Raw genomic sequence first — 22,500 nt, forward strand, 5'->3', positions numbered from 1 at the left:
GTAAATGCAACATCATCGAACGCAAATGTTCAAACGGAGACGTTTGATTGGCCGTTAATTTCACAGGGGAGAACAATGAGCCAATCAACGCAGTCGTTCTTCGTCGTTGTCAGCAACCAACGTACACAATTCGAACAACCCGGAACTGGCGCAGCTCTCAGTCCACAGCTGCACAGAAGCGCCTTTTAATAAATTAAACATTATTAATTTACCGTTTCTGTCTTGATACGGTTGTCGGTTAACGTGCCGCCGTCTCGGTAATCATCTCCCGTCGGCATGAATCTCGGGTGAGTGTTTTTTTTAATCCAGATTAGCTGTAATGTTAGCTCGCTAGGCTAACACACTGGCTGAATGTGTCGCAGTGAAATGCACGAGGGTTATTTTGTATAGCTCTCGACCAAACTGTTTACAAATAAAGCTGTTATTAAAACACACAAGTGCTGATGAGACATGCACAGTGCAGCAGATAATATAAAGGAGCTAACTGTCTTAATATTTAACAGATAAATGCTGTATATGTGAAATTCAATTGGTCAAAAGTATAATTTTGAATATCCACAGGGTTCGTACAGGTGCTTGAAATGCTCGAAAATGCTTCAATTGTGATGTTATGTTTCCAAGGTTTGAACAGGGATTTCATTTAGGATTAAATGCTTGAAAATGCTTGTGATTGTATCCACATTTCTTTCACAACAAACAGCCATAGAGTAGACTTTTAATTAAACTTGGTAGCCTTCTGGTATTACGGGACACAACTTTAGTTATTTATAGCGTAATAACATCTCTTTTAACGTGATTTTAAAATAGTGAAATAATCATTTTCCATATGTACTGTATAAGTGTAATTTACCACAGCTGAAAACCTGCTGGAAAACCTTGAAAACGGACCTTGAAAAGTGCTTGAATTTGACCTTGGAAAAGGTTTACAAACCCTGTAACCACAATGTCATTCATTCTAGTACAAATAACGTCACTTTTACCATTCATGTGTTTTGGGCTTTCAGTTCTAGATATCCACAATTACATTTTAGATATCTTGGATGAACATCTGTATCCATATGTAATGTTATTCTTACTAGAAAAAACTCCCATTTCAGATATTTCTACAGTCCAATTGTTACTAGTCAGATTTTTATTTCAGATATCACAAATGCAAAACCATACCAGATATCCATAATGTAATTTCGACTGTCAAAAATACATTTTGACTAGTAAAAATTAGTAATAGACTGATACATCGGCCGATATTATGCGCCTGATATTTGCGTTTTTTTACATGTTGCTGCCTTTGCTGTTAGTATTTTCCAAGCATTATTTACAGACAGGCGTCCACAGGCAGCTCTGTGTTGCTGGCGACGCCTTTTTTAAGTTAAAAAACATTCCTTTTTAAAAAAAAATGGGGCTTGTAACATTTGTTATCATCATTGTGTAATTTTCATGATGTAAATCGAGAGAGCAAAAGCAGTAACGGCTCCAATTATCAGCCATCTGTATCAGTCATCGGCTAGGGCTGATGTTAAAAAAGCCACATCAGCAGATCCCTATTAAAAATGTCACTAGGGATATGTACAAGCACAATTTTACAAGTTCATTCCAGTTATCTCAAATGTGATTTTGGATATCTAGAATATGAGCAGCAGTGCGACAGTGTGTTTACCCATTGTGAGTTTCTCTGCGGCACTATGTAAATGTAATTACCTGGCAACGTGATAAAGTGTGGACTGCTCGGTCTCAATATCTCAGTGTAACAAACAAACTACATCCCAGGCAACATCACTGTCTGTTCTGTTCAGAGTTACATAAGAGAACATTTTTACAGCAAGATAAAAACAATCAATAGAAACACAAGACGGTGGAAAATGCTGGTACTTGACGCACAATACAATTTTCAGTCTGCTTAGTACTTTTATGTTATTATTGTATTTCCCCTTTCTTCGAACAGAGACGGCCTGCTGTTTGAACTTGAAAATGGAAAACCCAAGTTGATTTTACTCAACCATGGTGAGACCTTTCTGCTTCTTTTTAGGTCCTTACTTTCAGTTACAAAAATATGTTAAAATTCATATTGATCACCTGTGTGTTGCTTGCGCGTTTGCATGTATTGAGTCTGTTTGGATGTGTCTTGTTGTCTCTAACGTGTGTGTGCGTGTGTGTGTGTGTGTGATATTAATGGCTGCTCACTGTCTTTCTTCCACTGCAGGTGTTGAGAAGAATCCAGTAAAGGTAGGAGTCATCCCCACAGCCTTACACTTAAAAGCACCTGGTGAAATCATGTATCACAGTATTTTTTTAAGATTCTGGCAGTTTCATGGTTTGGCACAGTATTTATTTATTAATGGGGCCGTATCATAGTTTTATAGTTGCATATTCCACTGTCGGGAGTATATAGAATATGAAAACATGCTGTTCAGTGGTGCAATCTTGTAAATGTACAACTATTAGTGTTATAAATGTATGTCTTTATGTTCATTTGTCACAAATTGTTGTGCCATGGTGTTTTTCCCTGTTTTAAATAGTTGTGTTTAAAGTTATAACTGGGTATAACGGGTCCCCTTTCAATACATTCACAGATTGCACCGACCTGGGTGTCCATTTACTCTCGATCACATGTTTATAATCAACAATAATGCTGATAGGAAAAAAAAACTTTCCTCTGTGCATGTGTCTGATCTGATTTAACTCAACCCCAGCAGCAGCTGTCCTACAGGCCCAGAGCAGCTAACATCCTGAGCTCCAGGCAGCCATCCTGTGTGGAGGAGGCACAGCGAGAGGAGCGTCCAGCCCGGCAGCAGGCGGGGAGGCACAGAGAGACAAAGAGCAGGGCAGGAGGAGCAGCCACCTCCAACACTGCCACCACCACCACCACCGGGGGGAGGAGCACCACTCTGACATCACCCAAGACACATGAGCATCACAAAGGGAGCAGCGTCAAAGTTGTGGCTAAGGTAAGTGTCATGCTGCGTCCTGTTTAATGTCATTACTCTTGACCCTTCATCTCGTGACAGCACACTCTCTCGGTGTGTGTGTGTGTGTGTGCGCGTGTGTGTGTGTGTGTGTGAAGGTGAAGTCAGACAGACACAAACACAGCACCACCGTTGGCTCCCTGAGAACCAATGGGAAAACAGGGCAGCCTCAGAACAACGGGACACGAGCTGGTGGAAAGGTGGGACTAGGACACACGCCGACCAGAGGGGATGCAGGATTGAAGGACAGCGTGGTGTGTCTGACCAGTGAGCAGCTACAGCAGATCCTCCAAGCAGTCCAGACCCCCAATAATACAGGCCAACACCCACCAGAGGAGCACAGGACCCAGAGTAGTGGTAACGATGGTCGTATTAACAGTTACTGAGTATCAGACTCCCCCCCCCCCTTGATAATATAACGTCTAACTTCATGTCTTTTTCTCTGTTAGGAAACGAAACAGACTCAAAATCTGTCTCCTTAATGAATGGGGGAGGAGAAGAGATGGAGGAAGAGGACAGAGGAGGAGGATCTGATACAAATGGAAGCTCACAGGATAGAGACAACAGGTGAGGAGTCTGCAGCAACAGGCTTTTGTACAAGATGTTCGTCAAAATCTAAAGGGAATTGATAGAGAATTGGACCGATAATCAGAATCGGTATGAATAAAATCTTATCAATTCCCGTCCCTTATTCCTACACTGATTGTGACAACATTTCACATAAATGTCTAACAGAATATAAATGAATAATGTGATAGAATAGGATGTTAAAAGATGATTGTGGCTGTTGTTTAGGTCGTCTGGATGTCCGTTCAGCTGGCTGGAGGAGCGACTCTCTGACAGCCGAGCGGCCACTGATGCCAAGAAGGCTCAGTGGAGAAGAGAACTAGGTACACACGCACGAGCATTTTATAACTCCAGTAATGCACATTTATATAAATTATATTTATAAACCCACAGATAATTAAACTCCAGCTTTACTTGTACATTAAATTTGTACATTTACTGCACACAGTGTTTTTAGCAGCACCAAACTAAAGAGGAAATAAATCTTTTTTTTAACACTGGCTTGAAGTCTTCATGGTGAAGATGATGCCACGTATTTGAACGCAGCAATAAGGATTCAGCATAATTTTAGTCAGAATCTGATGTCAGTGGGTTGTTGCCACACAGTCTGTGACCAATCTGAGTAGTTTTTGAGACTCTTAAAGATGCTTTTCAAACTCTGATGTGACTTAGTCACAATTATTTAATGTTTAAGGGAAATACTTTGATTTGAAGCCTGGTTCCCAAACCATCAACAAAACATGCTCAAAAGGTCATAAAGATAATCCACACTTCAACCTAAACACAAGTCTTATTCTTAATGTATAGAGAGTAGGGCTGCAGCAATCTATCATTTTGATTATTTGGATAAAAAAAATTATATTCTTTTGCGTAAAAATGTGATTTTCGTTATTTTGCAAAAAAAGCCTATTATGTCTGGGGTAGGCCTTTTTTGTGTGGTAACCTAACAGGAGTGTGTGTGTGTGTTTGTGTGTGTGTGTGTGTGTGTGTGTGTGTGTGTGTGTGTGTGTGTGTGTGTGTGTGTGTGTGTGTGTGTGTGTGTGTGTGTGTGTGTGTGTGTGTGTGTGTGTGTGTGTGTGTGTGTGTGTGTGTGTGTGTGTGTGTGTGTGTGTGTGTGTGTGTGTGTGTGTGTGTGTGTGTGTGTGTGTGTGTGTGTGTGTGTGTGTGTGTGTGTGCATGGGGGGGGGATAGGAGATGTGTGTGTGTTGAAGGCAATACTCCCGCAATTTACCATGAATAAATTCACTATTTAAACATTTCAAAGTAGTGCCTACAATTCTGAGTTACATATGTGTTTTAAAGACAAATACATTAATTTAGAAAATGAATTAGAGATAAATATTATCAGGACGAGCTAGTGGCTTCTCTTCCTGTTCACCGTAACAACAAGCAACGTACAAAACGCGACTGTACACATTTACTCAAACAAAACTATAAAGACTGATCAGGTAGGTGATGTTATTTTTCACATTCATGAAAAACTAAACATGGAGGCTTTCACTAGATCAGCTTACGCATTCTCTTCCTGTTTCAACAACGGGCTGCTTTCGGCTCAGACGCTGAGTCATCGATGTTTGAAGTGGACACATTGCACCTTTTTGGCTTCTTTTTTAGGTGTGAAATAATCCCAAACTTATTCTCTGCCTTTTCCGGATGTAATGGTGTGCATCCGCACTTTGTTAAAGTAATTCTGACTGTGTTTGCTTGTGTGTGTTAGATGAGCAAGTGGCACTGAAGCAGCAGCAGCAACGTTCAACTCCTGGCAGACTCCAGGTACGGATGATATTTCATATTTTGATAAAGAAAAAAGAAAAAACGGTTCCTCCTATGAAAATATGGTGCTCATAAGTTTGTCTCCATCTCGCAAATTTTGCACAAAATGTCTGAATAAAGAAGGAAAACCGGGAAATTTGTGTGATGTGTGTTCCCCTAAATGGAGTTGAATTGTTTTCAGTAATGTACCTGCAACAACTGATTAGAATTGATGATATTAGCCTACGTTTACACGTGGCCAGCTATTTTCAGAAAAGGACATCCGCCGTCTCCGTTTCAAAAATAACATTGTGCACACCTGTCCGTTTTCCCCCAAAAAATTAATTTACACTAACCCGTGTTTATATGCTGTCAAGAGAATGCCAAACCTGTTGGTGGCAGTGTATAGAGAAGCTCAAGCCCACGTTAGGCAATGATCCATGATCACCACAGCCAAATGAAAATGTAAACAGAGGTCACACCTGTGACGCAGGTGCAAGGTCTGGTGCATACTGTGACGTCGGAAACTCAGACAAGAATCTTTTTCAGAGGCGAATTCTCTATTTACGTGTCACCAAAGGACACAAACGCAGGGAAAATGTCTCTGTTTTTTAAAACTGGGTACATGTAAACGGGGCCTACAATATTGAGTACATTTGTTTATTGTATTTGTTAACAACTTTAGCTGTATTTTATACAGCTAAAGTTGTTTATATTTCATTCTGTCATCTGAAGTAAAAAAAAAAGAGAAATCCAAGACATGCACCATTTCATAGTGTGTTTTTTCATACAGTCGTAGAGGCACAACAGGTGCTTTTTATCTCTTTATGTAGGAGAAACAATAGTGCCACATTTCTGAAGGTTGTCTATCATTTTAAATCATCAACAAAACATTGTCACTTATATATTCTGTTAAATATGTTTGTTATTTTAATGAAAAAGTTGCAAACCAAAACAGTGACACACGTAATGATGCACAGTGTTGATTCAAGTCAGCTGGAGAAGAACAGACTGACATTTAATTAGATTTGATTGAAATTTCAGATGGATTGTAAACTAATTTCCTTTCATGAAATATTTCACAATCTGTGTGTGTGTGTGTGTGTGTGTTTGTGTTTCAGGCTGAGGAGGACGCAGAGAGTGTGTTCTCTATTCAGAGCTGTGTCAGCCACAGGGATCAGCCTGCAGCCATCAGATCCAGCCTCAGACTCGGGGTAAATCTGTCTTGTAAAGTAAAAGTCTTTGTCCTGACGGCACCAAACAGCAGCCACTATTCAGTCAAACATCTTGACCTGTGTTGTCTCTGCAGGAGGTCACACCGATGGAGGAGGGGCTGAGTGTGGAGAGGAGAGAGGAGCAGAGAAGACGCTGGCTGGAGGAGCTGGACCGACAGAGAGAGGAGACGAGTGAACGGAGGAAACGAGAGAAACAGCTGCAGAACGCGGTACAGTAGAGACACAGTAGAGACCAGACAGGTACAGTAGAGACCAGACAGGTACAGTAGAGACATAGTAGAGACACAGTACAGACACAGAAGAAGACAGACAGGTACAGTAGAGACACAGACCGGACAGGTACAGTAGAGACACAGTAGAGAACAGACATGTACAGTAGAGACACAGAAGAGAACAGACAGGTACAGTAGAGACACAGAAGAGAACAGACATGTAGAGTAGAGACACAGAAGAGAACAGACATGTAGAGTAGAGACACAGTAGAAACCGGACAGGTACAGTAGAGACACAGACCAGACAGGTACAGTAGAGACATAGTAGAGACACAGTACAGACACAGAAGAAGACAGATAGGTGCAGTAGAGACACAGTAGAGACCAGACAGGTACAGTAGAGACACAGTACAGACACAGAAGAAGACAGACAGGTGCAGTAGAGACACAGTAGAAACCGGACAGGTACAGTAGAGACACAGAAGAGATCAGACAGGTACAGTTGAGACACAGAAGAGATCAGACAGGTACAGTAGAGACACAGAAGAGATCAGACAGGTACAGTTGAGACACAGAAGAGATCAGACAGGTACAGTAGAGACACAGAAGAGAACAGACAGGTACAGTTGAGACACAGAAGAGAACAGACAGGTACAGTTGAGACACAGAAGAGATCAGACAGGTACAGTAGAGACACAGAAGAGAACAGACAGGTACAGTAGAGACACAGTAGAAACCGAAAAAGTACAGTAGAGACAGAAACCAGACAGGTGCAGTAGAGAACAGACAGGTGCAGTAGAGACACAGTACAGACACAGAAGAAGACAGACATGTACAGTAGAGACACAGTAGAGAACAGACAGGTACAGTAGAGACACAGTACAGACACAGAAGAAGACAGACAGGTGCAGTAGAGACACAGTACAGACACAGAAGAAGACAGACATGTACAGTAGAGACACAGTAGAGAACAGACAGGTACAGTAGAGACACAGTACAGACACAGAAGAAGACAGACAGGTACAGTAGAGACACAGAAGAGAACAGACAGGTACAGTAGAGACATGTTAATGTTTCCCTCTGTCTCTGCAGAAGGAGGACCACGAGCTGTGGGCTGCACACTTCGACTCTCTCCAGCGACGGCCTCCTGTTCATACTGCAGCCGCTCCACCTCCAGCCTCATCCAATGTCTCTGAGCGAGGGGAGTGGGAGCCGACGTCCAGCCTATCCCTGGTCTGGGAGGCCATGAGCAGCTGTGGAGCGGAGAGCGTAGGGAGAGCCAGCGTAGATACAACCAGTGGATATCCGGCCAGAGCCAGGTAGGAAGAGAGGGCAGGAGGTACAGTGGGCAGATGGATGTATGATCGGTTTCTTCATCCACTATAAAGTAAATGTTCTGTGTTTCAGCCATCTGAGGACCATGACCGCCCTGCTGGACCCTGCACAGTTGGAAGAGAGAGAGAGGAGGAGGCTCAAACAGCAGGAGCAGCAGGTAAGAGGTCACAGGAGGGGACACAGCAAGGTTTTATAGCTCACATACTCATTACTGTCTCTCCCGTCTCCTCCCCCAGCGAGCAATCGAGGCCCAGGTAGAGGAGCGTCGGCGGCAGAGGGAGCGAGAGGAAGCGAAAAGGAGAGAGGAGGAGGAGCAGGAAGAGAGGAGAGTGAGGCAGGAGAGGGAGATGCTGGAGAGACGGTACGAGCGGGACACGCTGAGAGAGAAGCAGAAGGTCAGGACACAAACAAATTTCTTCACCAGCCGTTTTCTCCACACTGTCATTCTGATCAAAACTAATTTGCTGTGTTTTGCCTCGGTTTGCATCAGTGTTTGACTTTTGTGCTTGTGTGCAGTTGAGCCACAAGGCACTGGCAGAGCGGCAAAAGAAAGACGATGACAGGGGACAGCAGGAGACGCAGGAGACGCAGAAGCCCAGCGGTGAGCAGAAATACTGAACGACACAGTAGTGATTCGAGAATCGACTTACAGGAGGGTTCAAAAAGGGACACAGCAGCGTTCAGAGTAGCCAAAGTTATTCGTCACTTACAGAAACATTGCATATGCAATACTCAACCTCTCTCTCTTTCGTCTCTCATACACGAACACACACAGATGTTTTGCTACTTTAAAATATAAAGTTGGCAGTTTGTGGGTCAGGTCAGTTCACACACGAGACGTCTTTTCTGCTTCCACTGTTCTGTGTGAAATCACAACTGGGACTAAAAGCCGCCTTTGCCTGGTCCTGTGTAGATGACCAAAAAACTGATGTGGTGGCGCTGTTGCAGAATCGCTGAGTAAAAAGCCGTTATAACAAGTTCTAAGTAATAAGTTCTAACCTTAAAATTGTACTAAAGTAAATGTTGTTAATGGAACTAGAGATGGGGGTGAGCAATTGATCCCTTGAGTAGTCCTCGTTTCAAATTAACTCGATAGCGTCGAGGCACTGGACACCCTCTTTAGGGACATCAACGAGCTAGAAGCTTGTTTCAGTGAGTCGTGCATTCGTCCTCAGAAAAACCCACTGGAGCGGTGGAAGTCCAGCAGACACCGGGACAAAGGCTGAGCATTGTGTCAAAGCAGCAGCTGCTGATACCGGCCACCTCTGTGCCAGAGGAGCACATGTTCTCTGATCATTAGGAACGAATACGAACAAGGATTTAATTACGTTTTTGTGAGGAAACAATGTTTTGAAGTCGTGGATGTGAAAAAATAAATCTTTAGATGTAAGCACAAGTGATAGGACTTGCTAGGCATTTCAGCCTGTCGCACCTCCGACGGTGCCATGGTGCCGGCTGCAGGGTCATCAGCCGGGAGCCACCCTTCGCAGATGTTTCGCTCCTTTAATCCCGGAACATCTCTGGGTGGAGGAGCAGCGAACAGGGACGTCTCCCTGCCTCCCCCTGCAGCCAGCGGAAAGATCCTTGATAAAAGAGTAACTGTGACAGTTTTAATTAATAATAAGCATCAGGTGTTGGGTTGGCTGTGTTGCATCATTATTCCTGCAGGAAGATGAGTTGCGTTCAAAAAATAGATCTAGAAAAGCGGGTCCTGGAGTGGCCCTTGAGGAATAGATGCGATCCCTCAATCAGAGTTAAAAAACAGCAGCTTGTGTTTTTTTTGTTTTTTTATGACCACCCTGTTTGTGTTTGTTCAGCAGTTACCAGGCAGGACGAGTGTTTGGAGGAGGAGGAAGTCAACAGTTCAGCCTCCCCGTACAAAGACACTGCTGTGCAGACAGGTAACTCCTCTGCTCTACTCTGGGAAAAGGCAGCACTGCTTCTACATAAGTGTACTAAGACTCAAAACTTGCATTTAACAGGTGTTGTCTTGAGAAGGCATCGTTGTTTACTTCAATGAGAACGTTGGGTGACAGTCATTAGCAGTGAGAAGAGAACAGGACTGTATATTTATTTATTTACAGAGCTTAATCAGAATAGATCTTAAATATCTTCTTTACTGTAAATCGTTCTCACAACCTACCGAAGTGATTCTCGACAATAATCAAGTAAACACTGAGATTGTGAAAGCAGGTGAGGAAGAGACACGAGGAGAGAGGAGGCAACAGGCGCTTAACGACAAAATGAGACACCCGTACTTCAAAGCTGTCCTTTTAAAGCTACGTCAGATATGTACGTAAATGTCTGCTGTGCCACGCTGGACTTCTGCAAAGGACACACCCGTGCATCCTCATTCACAGCTCCTCCAGAAAGCCTCCTCTCTCCTCGAGATGCATTTTAGAAATGGTAACATCCTTTAGATAATGGAGCGCTGAGATCTGAGACGAGAAGACACTCGTGCTTCTCCAGGGTGTTTTTGTAAATATGTCCGTCTACAATGAGACGCCTGAATTGAATCACACACACTGTGTTTAAACAGCCAAATCTGTATTTTATGATTATTTTATTAAAGCCACATTGTGCAGCCGTATGCTCCGCTATATTTACATTTAAAAAGGAATGACATTTAACTTTACTGTTGCACGCCCTTCTACCAAGACTGGGAAGGGTTACGTCATTTCGGAAAAGCTGCGTTTTACCCGAACACGCTGTGGTTGAATCTGAGATGAGACAAACTTTGTCCTCGTGTCTCAGAAAGAGATGTGGTTTGATTGCTTATTGTGAATTCACTCTTAAAGGACTCTTTATCCTGTCTGTGTGTGTGTTTGTGTGTGTCCCTGTGTGTGTGTGTGTGTCTCTGTGTGTAGAACCTCCCTCTCCCCTGCTCAGATCAGACAGAGTTCAGACTCCTGACGTCTCTGCACAGTATCAGCGTCCCCTGTCTGCTGCTCCTCCAAACAGCAGGACCCGAGCAGTCAAAACAGGCAAGGAGAACATCTGTCTGCCAGGAGGAAGAGGAGGAGAAGAAGCAGGAGGAGCAGCAGGAGGAGGAGCAGTGGACCCCTATGAGGCGTTTGGCCGGACAGATCGGAGCAGGAGGGACAAGAGGAGGCCGGAGTGGAACACACAGAGGTAGAAAAGCACCTGTTTCATATTTGGTGTGGGACAAAATATCGATATGGCAATAAATTGTATTTCTTACTTTTATGGCACATTATTTATACACTGGTACAAATGTCACCATCTTTATTAAGGAGAGAGTGTTTTTGAATTCATTTATTATCATTATATATGTTATATAAGTAATTGTTACACTGAAATGGCATATGTGGACACGTTGCAGCCAGTGTGTGTGTGTTTGTTAAAGAGGCACTAAGATGATACTATATGGAGGTTCTTGTACTTTGTTTCATCTCAGTCAAATTCTGTAAATGTGACAACACAACGCAGTGAATAAATACATAATTCCTGCTTTTTGCTCGTTTGGGGATATTTTTTCTTCTTCAGTTTCACAGAGTTCAGGCATATCGTAGATGCTCGTCTTGTATCATGAGCAACATATTGTGATAGTATTGTATCATCAGTTACTCTGTGAAGCCCCAGCAGACAGGATCTTCCTTTAGATTGTTTCATAAGTGTTGAAATAATGGTCTGAGCTTGTGTTTCAGTTCCTAATTCATCTCTCTCAAGTCTAAAATGTAATAATTTAGGGCGCACTCACACTGTCCATGCGTACCGTGTCCAAGCACGTTTCACGAGTAAAGTCTAGTTTGTTTGATCAGTGTGAGTGCAACGCGGTACGATTACCGACCACAGCCCGTTTGGGCTTTTGTAAAGCACGCTTGCATATGTACGAGCACGAGCGTGCGCACATGTACGAGCACGAGGCCTACGGCGGTTCTGAGGTCATTTCCTGTGCACCTGTTCGGACATAGAAAAAATAAGGAGGGACCATGGGCGGACATTTAAAACAATGGCGGCGAAAGGTTCACGTGATGTTGTGATGTGGAGGTGGAGTGTTTACTGCAGATTTGGTCGATGAAAAGATTCAAAAACAGTCGACAAGACGCACAAAAACTCAGAGGTCTACGGAAAGATTTGTAAACAAAGCGACGCATCGCGATGACGTCATCAATGCGTGTGACGTGTTACGGTGTGATGACGTATAGGCAGCAAGAAGCATTCTCCGAGGCCCAGGTAGTGTGAGTACAAATGGGCCTGGAGGGGGGGGGACAAATACCCTAAAGCACGGGGCAAGGTACGGATGGACAGTGTGAGTGCACCCTTAGAGATGCAAAAAGAAGACGAGACCAAGTCAAACACAGCGTGGTCTTCACTTGACTCTGTTCCTCCAGGCCCAGCCGTCGGTTCGTTCCAGCCTCAGAGCGTTACCCGGCCTCTCTGCAGAGAAACAGACAGGAGAGTCGACAGAGGAGGCAGGCCGAGCTCCTCGCTCTACAGGGAAAGACCTGTCAGTCCAGGACCGACCCTCCTCCTCCTCCTGCTGCTCCTCCTGCTCAGCACCAGGAGCCTCGTCTCTGCTCCAACCCCACACAGAACAGAACCAGTACCGTCAGGAGGGTGAGCTGAAACCCTAAATTGTACATAATTAAACTCTTGATGTCCATAAAAACTTGACTCTTGATTCAAACCATTGTTACTTTAAACTAGTTTTCTCTGCCAGCTGCTGTTGGATCCGTGTTAATGAGCGTTACTGTTCCAGGTGGAGAGTGTTTCCAGAGGACACGGCGTCTCTGCAGCCGTCAACGCAGAAAGGTGAGCAGCTCTGACTGCAGTTATCTTACTGTCAAACCCTCAAACTCCCAAAAACCCTTCAACAACAGACAAAACTGACAGTAAGAGTTTCATCTGGAGAATGAGCAGCCTTGTCGTCGTGGTCACAATCAATAAAATCATCAATAAAACAATGCATCATTTTAATGAGCAGCCTCTGAAGTGGACACGTGCAAAGGCAGCAGTACCGCAAATGATAAACGCCTCCTCCAATAGCTTGGGTTTGGATAATTTTGGCGAATATGCGGCAAAAAAAGCTTAATTCAAAAGGGCTTTTAATATAATAATGAACAGAAAACACCACTTAAATAATAAATCAATGACCCTTCAAGAAGAACAGAGAAAAACTACGTTTTTCAGATTAGATTGGATAGAAGTTTAATAGTTTATTTGATATATATTTATCCTTTTTCAAGATTTACGGGTACTTTTTTTTACTGCTATTAATTAATTAGTTATTTTTTTATTGTTTAGGGTACATACTGACCTGGTTTACTAAATAATGTCTACATTAAATTAAAGCTGTTGTCATTTATTTAACTTTTGCGTAACTTTGTGTAAGATTTTTGACAGTAGAAGACGGGGTGGGATAGAGGTGAATTAGTGGAGGATACATCTGTATTTGTCTTGATATGTTGGAAAAGCAAAATGCCAAATATATTTGTTTAAAAAGGAAAGTCAGCGTTCTTCACTAGCAGCAGATTCAAGGTGGCAGATGTGAGCGTCTGTGAGGAAATAAACAAATCCTTCTGGACGAGGTAGAAAGAAACGTAACAAAAAGCACAAAACAGGAAGGATGAGCTGAGAAAATTATTAACATCTTGAAGAAAGAATAACTAAAAACCTGTCCAGGCTGCAGCTCCATTGATGAGGTGGTTTTATGTCGTCTCCTCCAGGGGGCGCTCTCCTCCCGTCCCTGCTGTCAGACACAGAGTTCAGAGTCAGCAGGCAGCGCCCTCCTCCACCCTTCCACCTCCGCCCATGGAGTTCATTCCCTACGTGCGGACTGATGAAGTCTTCAACCTGGATCCACTGGAGCCTGCTGACACCCCCCCACCTCACACACACACAGGTTAGACACAGTCACACACACACACACACACACACACACACACACACACACACATAATAATGAAACTCTCTCAACAGAACTCCAACTTTATTTATAGAGCACATTTTTCAACGACCAACAGTCGACCAAAGTGCTGTAGGCTACAGTTCAGTAAACAATACAATAAGAATAAAAAATAAGAAAATGCACATAAAAACAGTAGACAGGTGATTTGCTCAGCCTGAATTAAAAGCCATGGAGAACAGGTGGGTCTTCAACAGGGACTTAAAACCCTCCAGGGTCTGGGCCCATCTAATATGCCAGGGCAAGTTATTCCAGAGCCGAGGGGCGGTCGCTGCAAAGGCTCGGTCACCTCTGGTTTTCAGTCCGGTCTTGGGGACTGTTAGATCCCGTGTAGATCCCCTGTCCCCTGTACAGGTGGTCACAGTCCCGCTCTCCGTTCAAAGGGTTAGAGTCCTCAGTGGCTTTACCGGGGTTTAACAGTTAAAGTACAACTGATGGACTAATTAAGCGGGTGGCGAGGAGACACGCCTAGCTTCTAACTACCTTCACACGGACGTCTACCCTGCCTGCTCCGGTGTGGCACCTGGTTGAACAGCCCCGAACCAAGCATCCACGCCAGCCGTTATCGGCAGCTCCCCTCTTATTGATCAGTGCACTTGGTATAGTTGCTATGTTGGATTTTAGTAACTTGGATAAATAGTTACAAGGATCTATAAATCTGTTAGGGCTAGGATAACCTTCAATAATCTCTCTGTGGTATGTTCGCACACAGTACCTTTAAAACCACTGTTCTTAAGAAGAAATGTAGGCAATGTCCACAGCAGCAGCAGTTGATCTGCTGACCTCAGCGCTCTGGCTGGAGTGTGACAGTGCAAGAGTTCAGATAAGTACAGCGGTGCCAGTCCAATCAAAGCTTTAAAAACAAATTTAAAAAGCTTAAAGTCAATCCTGAAGCAGACAGAGAGCCAGAGTAGTGAGGCCAGAACTGCGGTAATGTGGTCACGCTTTCTTTCACCAGTCAGGAGACGAGCAGCTGCGTTTTGCACGAGCTGCAGGCGACAAAGCAACGCTTGGTCGACACCAACATACAAAGAGTTACAGTAATCCAGCCAAGTAGAAATAAAGGCATGGATCACTCTCTCTTGATATTTTGGAGGAAGATAGGCTTTAATCTTGGCTAAGGGTACGTCCGCACGATCAAACACAACCTTTTTTTTTCTCTATCATTCTTAAAAAGTTTGCCGTCCACACAGATTTGGCTCAAGAAATATCTGCGTCCACACAATACCAGTGAAACCGGCTAAAAAACGCTGTAATATCAGGTTTTTTTGCGGTACATACGTGAAGTAACACGTGCATGAAGTGTCCAGCCATTGAACACCGAACTAACGTTAGGTGCTCTAAACCACGTCCACCTGACCTTTATCATTCCTACAACTGTGTCACCCCAGGACCAAAACAGTTCCCTGCTAAAATATCACTCACAGTTTACATTATTATTATTATTATTATTATTATTATTATTATGATTTCCACCCTTATCATTTGTGAGCAGTAAAATGTGCAAGGGCTTACGTCAAAACCCTGATGTTTAGCATCGCCCTGGTTCACATAATCCAAAACAGATTATATCAGAAAATAAGATTTGTAACTCATGTTTATGAGACTTTTTAGAGACACGTTTTGTTCAGTCAATCTTTACACACCAGCAGGGCCGCTGGACGTAATTTGTACAGGGGGTGCTGTGAAAAACATTGTTTGTTTAGTTTTTTTTGGATAAAAAAAAAACTCTGAGCCTATTGGCCTATTTAAAATAGATTTTAAAATAAATAGATTGAGATTCACTACTTTATTGTCATATACACTAAAGTGCACACAGCCAGCGTCTGTAACACACAGATGTCATCAGTTCTCAGATGAATACGTGCTGTTCATTAAACTTCACAATAACACTTTAACAATGCAATAGATTTGTTCAGCTGGCATGAACCTGAATCACTGCAACATCTACGTTTATGTCACACGCGACTCTATAAGCTCCAAAATCCTTTTACGCACTTCACAGGGAAATACTCTCTGACTGTTTAAACGTTTTTGAACAATTCTCCACAATCATTACGCAAAGAACACACAATCAAAATAGCACTCTCCGTCTCCATCCCCAGCACCTTTCAAAAATACTATAGTGTGACTTTTGTGGTGTTTTGGATTCTGATGCATGAATCACACTGCAGAGGGTGCTGCTGTGAGCCCTTCCCTGCCACAAAGCACTCACAGGCGGGCACTGTCTTGATAGATTTAGAGACTTTTTGCGACCTTCTTGGCAACTTTATTTATAAAAAGCTACTAGCGACCAATATAGCGTCTTATTCAGAGCATCAGGGAAAAGGGAGAAATATCTGCACATGCAGTCGCTCAGAGTCCAGTTCAGTCTGTGGGTCCGTGTCTCTCTCTCCACGCAGCAGCATTGTTGTTGTTGTTATGTGACGCTGTGGGGGTTAGAGGTCTGAGGTGGGGAGATGACGGCATTGTTAACAAAGTATGTGGTTTCGCTGTCCAGACAACAACGCCATGTCCCACTCTGGGACCCGGTTTCAAAAGATCCCGTTTTCAGGCTCCGATAACGTTGGCTGCGTCTGGATGGTCGGCCACAACAATACTAAAGTTGTGCGGTTACAGGAAAACGCGTCTCCATGTGGACGGGCCCTGAGAGTCAAAGCTGGAAGAAACTCGTTTTGCAGACAGAACTAACCTGCCTGTCAAATTTAAATGCGCTAGTGTTGCTCCAAGGCCCAGAAAACCAGCAGATAAACATAAGAAACATAATAATCTCAGTTTTGCTTTCATCAAGGTTAAGGAAATTTATGTCCATCCAAGTTTTTACATCTGATAAGCAGTTGAGCAATGGCTGCAATGTGTCGTTACCATTGGACTTTAGGGGGATATAGACTTGTACATCAACCGTGGAAAGAAATGTTGTGTTTTGCAAAGATGGATCTTAACGGCAGCAAGTACAGTAATGGGAACTGCTCACTGATAAAAGTAAAAACTCAGATGCAGGATTTTTACTTTCTCCGCATCAGAAGCTCCTCCTCAGAGCGCAGCGTCTCCTCCTGCTCCCTCACATCGACTCCTCAACCCTGAACTGCTTCGTAACGCGCACACACACCGACAGCAGGAGATCCTCAGAGGCTTGGCCCAACTACGACAGGTAACACACACGCACACACACACACACACGCACACGCACACGCACACACACACACACACAGTTCCCTAAAACCTTACCAATACTTGATTTTTGAGGCCGATATACAAGTTATATTTGAAAATCTTGCATGTTCATTTTCAAAAAACACTGGATCCTTCACTTCCCATAATGCAACTGGATTTGGTTATTTTCATTAGACGCCCACTGTTTGTTTAACACACATCTTTCAATGTGCGTGTGTGTGTGTGTGTGTGTGTGTTCAGGGTTTATTACAGAAGCAGAGGGAGTTGGAGACGGATCTGAATCCTCTTCTGAAGCACCACGACAACGAGCACCGGTCGCCCTCTGCAACGCACCACATGTGACCTCTGACCACTGTTCTGTGTGTGTGTGTGTGTGTGTGTGTGTGTGTGAGTGTGTGTGTGTGTTGATAGTGACACTACAGTGTTTGAACCAGCCGTCCTGGAGACTCAATCAGCCACAATGAGGAGTTTAATTTGTTTTTTTGGGAGGTTTTCAAAGTAAAACTGATCGTGTCAGAGTGAATCTGACAGTTACTGTGTTTGTCCGGTGTGTCATCATGTGATTCTCTGCCGTATCCTGATTGAGGCATTTTTAAGGATTCGACTCGTTAAAAGCCAGTGTGTTTTTTATTTTTATAATCAATAACTTGAATATTTACATTTGAAAATCATGTCACAGACAGAAATGTTACACACTCTTTATTTAATGAGGCGTATCATGTCAGTGATCACGTGTCAAATATAAATACTTTCGTTGACTTTAGCGTTTAATAAATGTGTTAATATAAAAACAAGCAAAGTAATTATTACAGTGAAAACTCACTTTTTTTTAATAATATGTCCCAAACCTGCTGCCGTGGTTCGGGCTCGGGTGGAGACGAAGTGGCTTCACGGGGGGGCGGGGTTTAGTCTCGCTCACCGGACGCTGAGTTGAGAAGTGGAGGGAAAGCGTGATGACGTCATCAGGCCTTTTCCAGAGCCTCTCACTGAACAATCTAACGATAAACTGTCTCTGAACTCTGAACATGAAGAACTGTCATTTAATTCTGCAGACATCGCATATGTGGGTAATTCAGGACGGATAATGACTGGGACCAGAAAACAATTGTTCCAGTTCAACAGACACCAGTGGACAATTTTCAGGAGCTGAGGTCCCACAAGGGTCTGCCGGACTTTGCCCTGTGTAGTTTGCAAGCGCACTGCTGGTTTAGTGCCGACCAGGATGATTGTGATTGGTTTACAAACAAGCCAGAATGATAAGCTGGTGTGGTTCATGGTCTGGCAGTGAGACTGTCGACTGTAGCTCATGACAGGGACGAGATCTAGGGGGAATATGGTCGAGTGTGAATTAGATTTTTAGTGACACAGGAGACGATCCACTGCCATTCAAGCAGCGTGTGTGAACAGAGGACATTTGGGGGTTTATATTTATTACTTTAGCCTCAATTTTTGATGTGAGGCAGCGAACACACTGTCCACTAATCTAGAAACACGTCCGAGTTTCTTTTTGAATACGGAGAAAACCTGAAATGTGAGTTCAACGTGTGGACTTTAAATGTTCTCCGTCACGTCTACCTCACATCACGACCTTTGGCACCACAGGTGTTGGTGTTTTCAAACACTAAACACGTCACCTACTGAATGCATGTGAGGTTTTAGTGACGTTTTATGTGAAGATGTTGTTGATTGATATGTGAAGGTATTTTAAAATTCAGTTTTAATGCACTTTTCAGAAGAAAGAGACAAACGGGTGTTGAGTTTCACCTCCTTCTTCCGTCACTTCCTTCTCTCTGGAGCTTCTTTCCTGCAGAGGAGCACAAATCATGACGTTTTGTTTGTTTCTTCAGCTTCCTGCTGGTCGAGGAGCTTCTTCATGTGTCTGTGTTGTGGAATTGTTTTGTTGTATTTTGTATTTATTGTAATTGTAATAAATAATGTAAAGTGCACAGAGAGCCTTTGTATTTCTTACAACTGCACTTTGTGTTCATTCATTCATCTTCAACCGCTTATCTCGGGGTCGGGGTCGTGGGGTGCTGGAGCTGATTTATTTTAGCAAGCTGACAACTAGATATGCTAAGTTAGTTGTTGATTTGTTTGTTTATTAAGATCCCCTTTAGCTTATGTCAGACAGTTGCTACTCTTCTTTGGGTCTCTACAATTTCATAACTTTCATTCGCTGGTTTACAAACAAACCTGACTTTTATACAAATTACGACAAAAGTACAAACCTCAAAAACATTCATATGGTACGAAGTGAAATAGATTACACAAAATAAACAAACTCAAAACATGTACAATACAAACGGTTGCTCTGTGATATATATATGTTCAAAAGTTGATAGTAAATAAATACATTTTCTACTAAATAAAAAATGGTAATTGGTGTAAAGCTCAGTCACTTTTCAGGATCCTTAAGGCAGAAATGTTCGGTGTCTGAACAGTTTTTTGAACAAGTACAGATTTAAGAAACTGTGTTTTTTGTGCATCATTTTAATTAATGCTAACTTTGTAATCACCACGTGAGTTAAAAATGAATATTTAACACACAGCAGCCAAGAGGACGAGAACAGGAGGAGCTCTTTCTAAAATGTATTTAAAACAAGACATTGGCAGAAAAGGCTCGTCTCTCATAAAAGGAACAGGACAGGAAATGAAATGTGTAAAAGAAATTCTCTGAAGTCGTCAGTGTTTCCCTCAGAAACCTCAAAAACATTCATACGGGACGAAGTGAAATAGATTACACACAATAAATTAACATAAACTCATGTACAATACGTACGGTTGCTCTGTGATATATCTTTACAAAAGCTGATAGTAAAAAAATGTATGTCTTTCTAAAATGTATTTAAAACAAGACATTGGCAGAAAAAGGCTCGTCTCTACTAAGGAGTAAAAACCGTTTTGGACAGGAAATGAATCTGTGAAAGAAATCCTCTGGCGTCCTCAGTGTTTCTCACAGCTCGTCTGTTGTGTTAACCAACATACAGAAACCAAGGATTTACATCATAGACGAAGAAAACTTACAAAGAAAGAAGGAAAACCTTGGTTATTTCCCCCAAAATATATTTTTTTAAAGCAGAAAAAAACAAAAACTCACCGTCTCCGACTTCTCCAATGTAGATATTTGTCTGTATTCTAAATCATGTGTGATGATAAACTTCTAAATTAGGACGTTAACACATCAATGTGATTTTTTTGGTGCATTTTTTAACATATTTTCTGACATTTCATTTATCAAACATTTCGATTAATTAATTGAGAAAATTATAAAAAAAGGTTAATCAGTAACATCTACCGGTCAATGTTGGTTCCTACCCTCACCTGTGGTCATGGAAGCTGGGTCATGACCCAAAGAACAATGTCGCGGGTACAAGCGGCAGAAATGGGTTTCCTCAGGAGGGGGGCTGGAGTCTCCCTTAGAGAGAGGGGGAGAAGTTCAGCATCCGTGAGGAACTGGGAGTAGAGCCGCTGCTCCTTTGCGTTGAAGGAGCCAGTTGAGGTGGTTCAGGATCATCTAGTAAGGATGAACCCTGGGCGCCTCCCTAGGGAGGTGTTCCAGGCACGTCCAGCTGGGAGGAGACCTCGGGGAAGACCCAGGACCAGGTGGAGAGATTAGATCTCCACACTGGCCTGGGAACGCCTCAGGATCCCCCAGTTAGAGCTGGTTAATGTGGCCCGGGAAAGGGAAGTTTGGGGTCCCCTGCTAAAGCTGCTGCCCCCGAGACCCGACCCCAGATAAGCGGCTGAAGATGAGATGAGATGATCAGTAACAAAAGAACTTCTGTCTTCAGGTGTTTGCAGACACAAAGTAAAACTAGAAAGTTTAAAAGTCAAGATCAAGTCAGGGAAGAACGCCTCGAGACAAACTTGATAGTTTACGCAGGCAACTTTTATTACAAAAAATGATTAAAAAACATTAAAAATGACTTTTAAGTTAAAGAGTGTTACATAGTCACTTCCTACTTACCTACTACGGTCCTTCCTACAAACATACAACAACTAAACACAAACAGCTTCCAGGGTAACAAACCAAACACTCAGTACAAAGTATTATCTACAGTCAGGTTGTCAAAAGTATCTTCAATACCTTTTTATTTTAACGTGTTTCAAAACAATACAATATCCACTTCTAGTATCGAAACTATGTAAAAAAAAGCAGATGTACAATCAGATTTTCAAGCTGAAGCTGCTCAGATGAAACGACGAGGAAGAAAATCAGCTGTTTTGAGGTTTTGTGCACCAGCGCAGCGTGCAGGATGTTCATTTTTTTATTTTTTAAAGGGAAAAACGATCCTTTTTTGTGTGCCAAGGACTTCTTTTTCCCCTTGCTCGATATTGGAAGAGGTAGCGAGCATCGTATTGTGACAACCTAAATCTACGGTAGAGTTTTATTCTGTGACTTAGTGCTTCACTGATGAAGAGCGTGTGGGCGGGGAACATACAATTCAAGGTTTATAAAACTGGATCCAGGAAGAATATTGAAAATACTAAATCACAGGATGGGAGAAAATCTACTTAGTGACGTAAAGGCAGGGAAAAGTGATGTTGGGTAGGTGCAGAGACACAAAAAACACAAACTATTAAAGTCAATACAGATAAAAAAGCATCACTTTAATAATAATAACTTGAAATCATTTGAATGAAACCAACTTTGGTGCCACTATAACTCTTCACATCTGTGCGGTTTCAGCTTCCAGTGACTCTGAAATGCGTCCGCAAAATAAAACACTTTACGTGATGTTGACTGATGCTTTTATCTAAATGTGCACGTTTGTTTTTTCTCGTTATTGGTCTAAAAAAACAGATCGTGGTCTCATCTGCTGCGTCACGATGCAGGACCAAACGGAGCAGGTCCGACCGTTAGCCCTCCTGATTATTACTAAACATCATTAAGATGAATTGATGGTTGGTTAGATAACAAAAATGCTTTATTGCAATCAAATACACCACTCATGACCCCATGACTGTTGCTTCTTTAAGACTCTCTTCCCCGTGTCTCTAATATCTAACTCAGTTTCTATTTTCAACATTCTTCCTGTAAGTTTATGAACCCGAGTGACTGAGTCCAGGTTCTTAGAGACCAAGACTTGTGTACTGACGGACTGATTTTGTGATGCGCGTGTGTGATGTGTTCTTTTCTGTGAGTGCTTTCTTTCTTTCTTCTCGCCTCTTAGTGTTTTGGGATGTGCGTGTTTCAACCTCCCGCTCTCTGGTAACAGGAGGGGGGGAGCTTTTGGATTTCCTGCGACATGAACGTCCGCAGGTGTGTGAGAGTTACTTGGGTTAATCAGCTGGTGCAGTTAAACCGTCTCTTTACATCCCATTAAAGCCTC

The 22,500-nt window shown here is 42.7% G+C and overlaps 2 protein-coding genes across 2 annotated transcripts in view; one reads left to right on the forward strand and one right to left on the reverse strand.

The window, feature by feature from the left end:
• The first annotated feature begins 167 nt into the window (after window positions 1–167).
• On the forward strand, window positions 168–17,748 carry ccdc66 (coiled-coil domain containing 66). Its single transcript, XM_083939637.1, has 21 exons — window positions 168–287; window positions 1,943–2,001; window positions 2,201–2,223; window positions 2,694–2,945; window positions 3,062–3,320; window positions 3,413–3,530; window positions 3,759–3,853; window positions 5,248–5,303; window positions 6,404–6,496; window positions 6,592–6,726; window positions 7,822–8,048; window positions 8,137–8,221; window positions 8,301–8,459; window positions 8,581–8,665; window positions 9,885–9,965; window positions 10,932–11,196; window positions 12,420–12,645; window positions 12,788–12,840; window positions 13,755–13,930; window positions 17,017–17,144; window positions 17,408–17,748. Exons 1-21 carry the CDS (start codon window positions 277–279, stop codon window positions 17,507–17,509), a joined length of 2,688 nt encoding a protein of 895 aa, XP_083795763.1. The 5' UTR covers window positions 168–276; the 3' UTR covers window positions 17,510–17,748.
• A 3,444-nt stretch (window positions 17,749–21,192) lies between these two features.
• tasora (transcription activation suppressor a) overlaps window positions 21,193–22,500 on the reverse strand; it is an 80,723-nt gene continuing 79,415 nt past the window's right edge. Inside the window, exon 29 of the mRNA XM_083939084.1 lies at window positions 21,193–22,500. This exon is cut by the window's right edge and continues 370 nt beyond it. Coding sequence (XP_083795210.1) covers window positions 22,481–22,500 — 20 coding nt within the window. The 3' untranslated portion in view covers window positions 21,193–22,480.

This window comes from Echiichthys vipera (assembly GCF_963691815.1).
Source record: "Echiichthys vipera genome assembly, chromosome: X".
Taxonomy (NCBI): Eukaryota; Metazoa; Chordata; class Actinopteri; order Perciformes; family Trachinidae; genus Echiichthys; species Echiichthys vipera.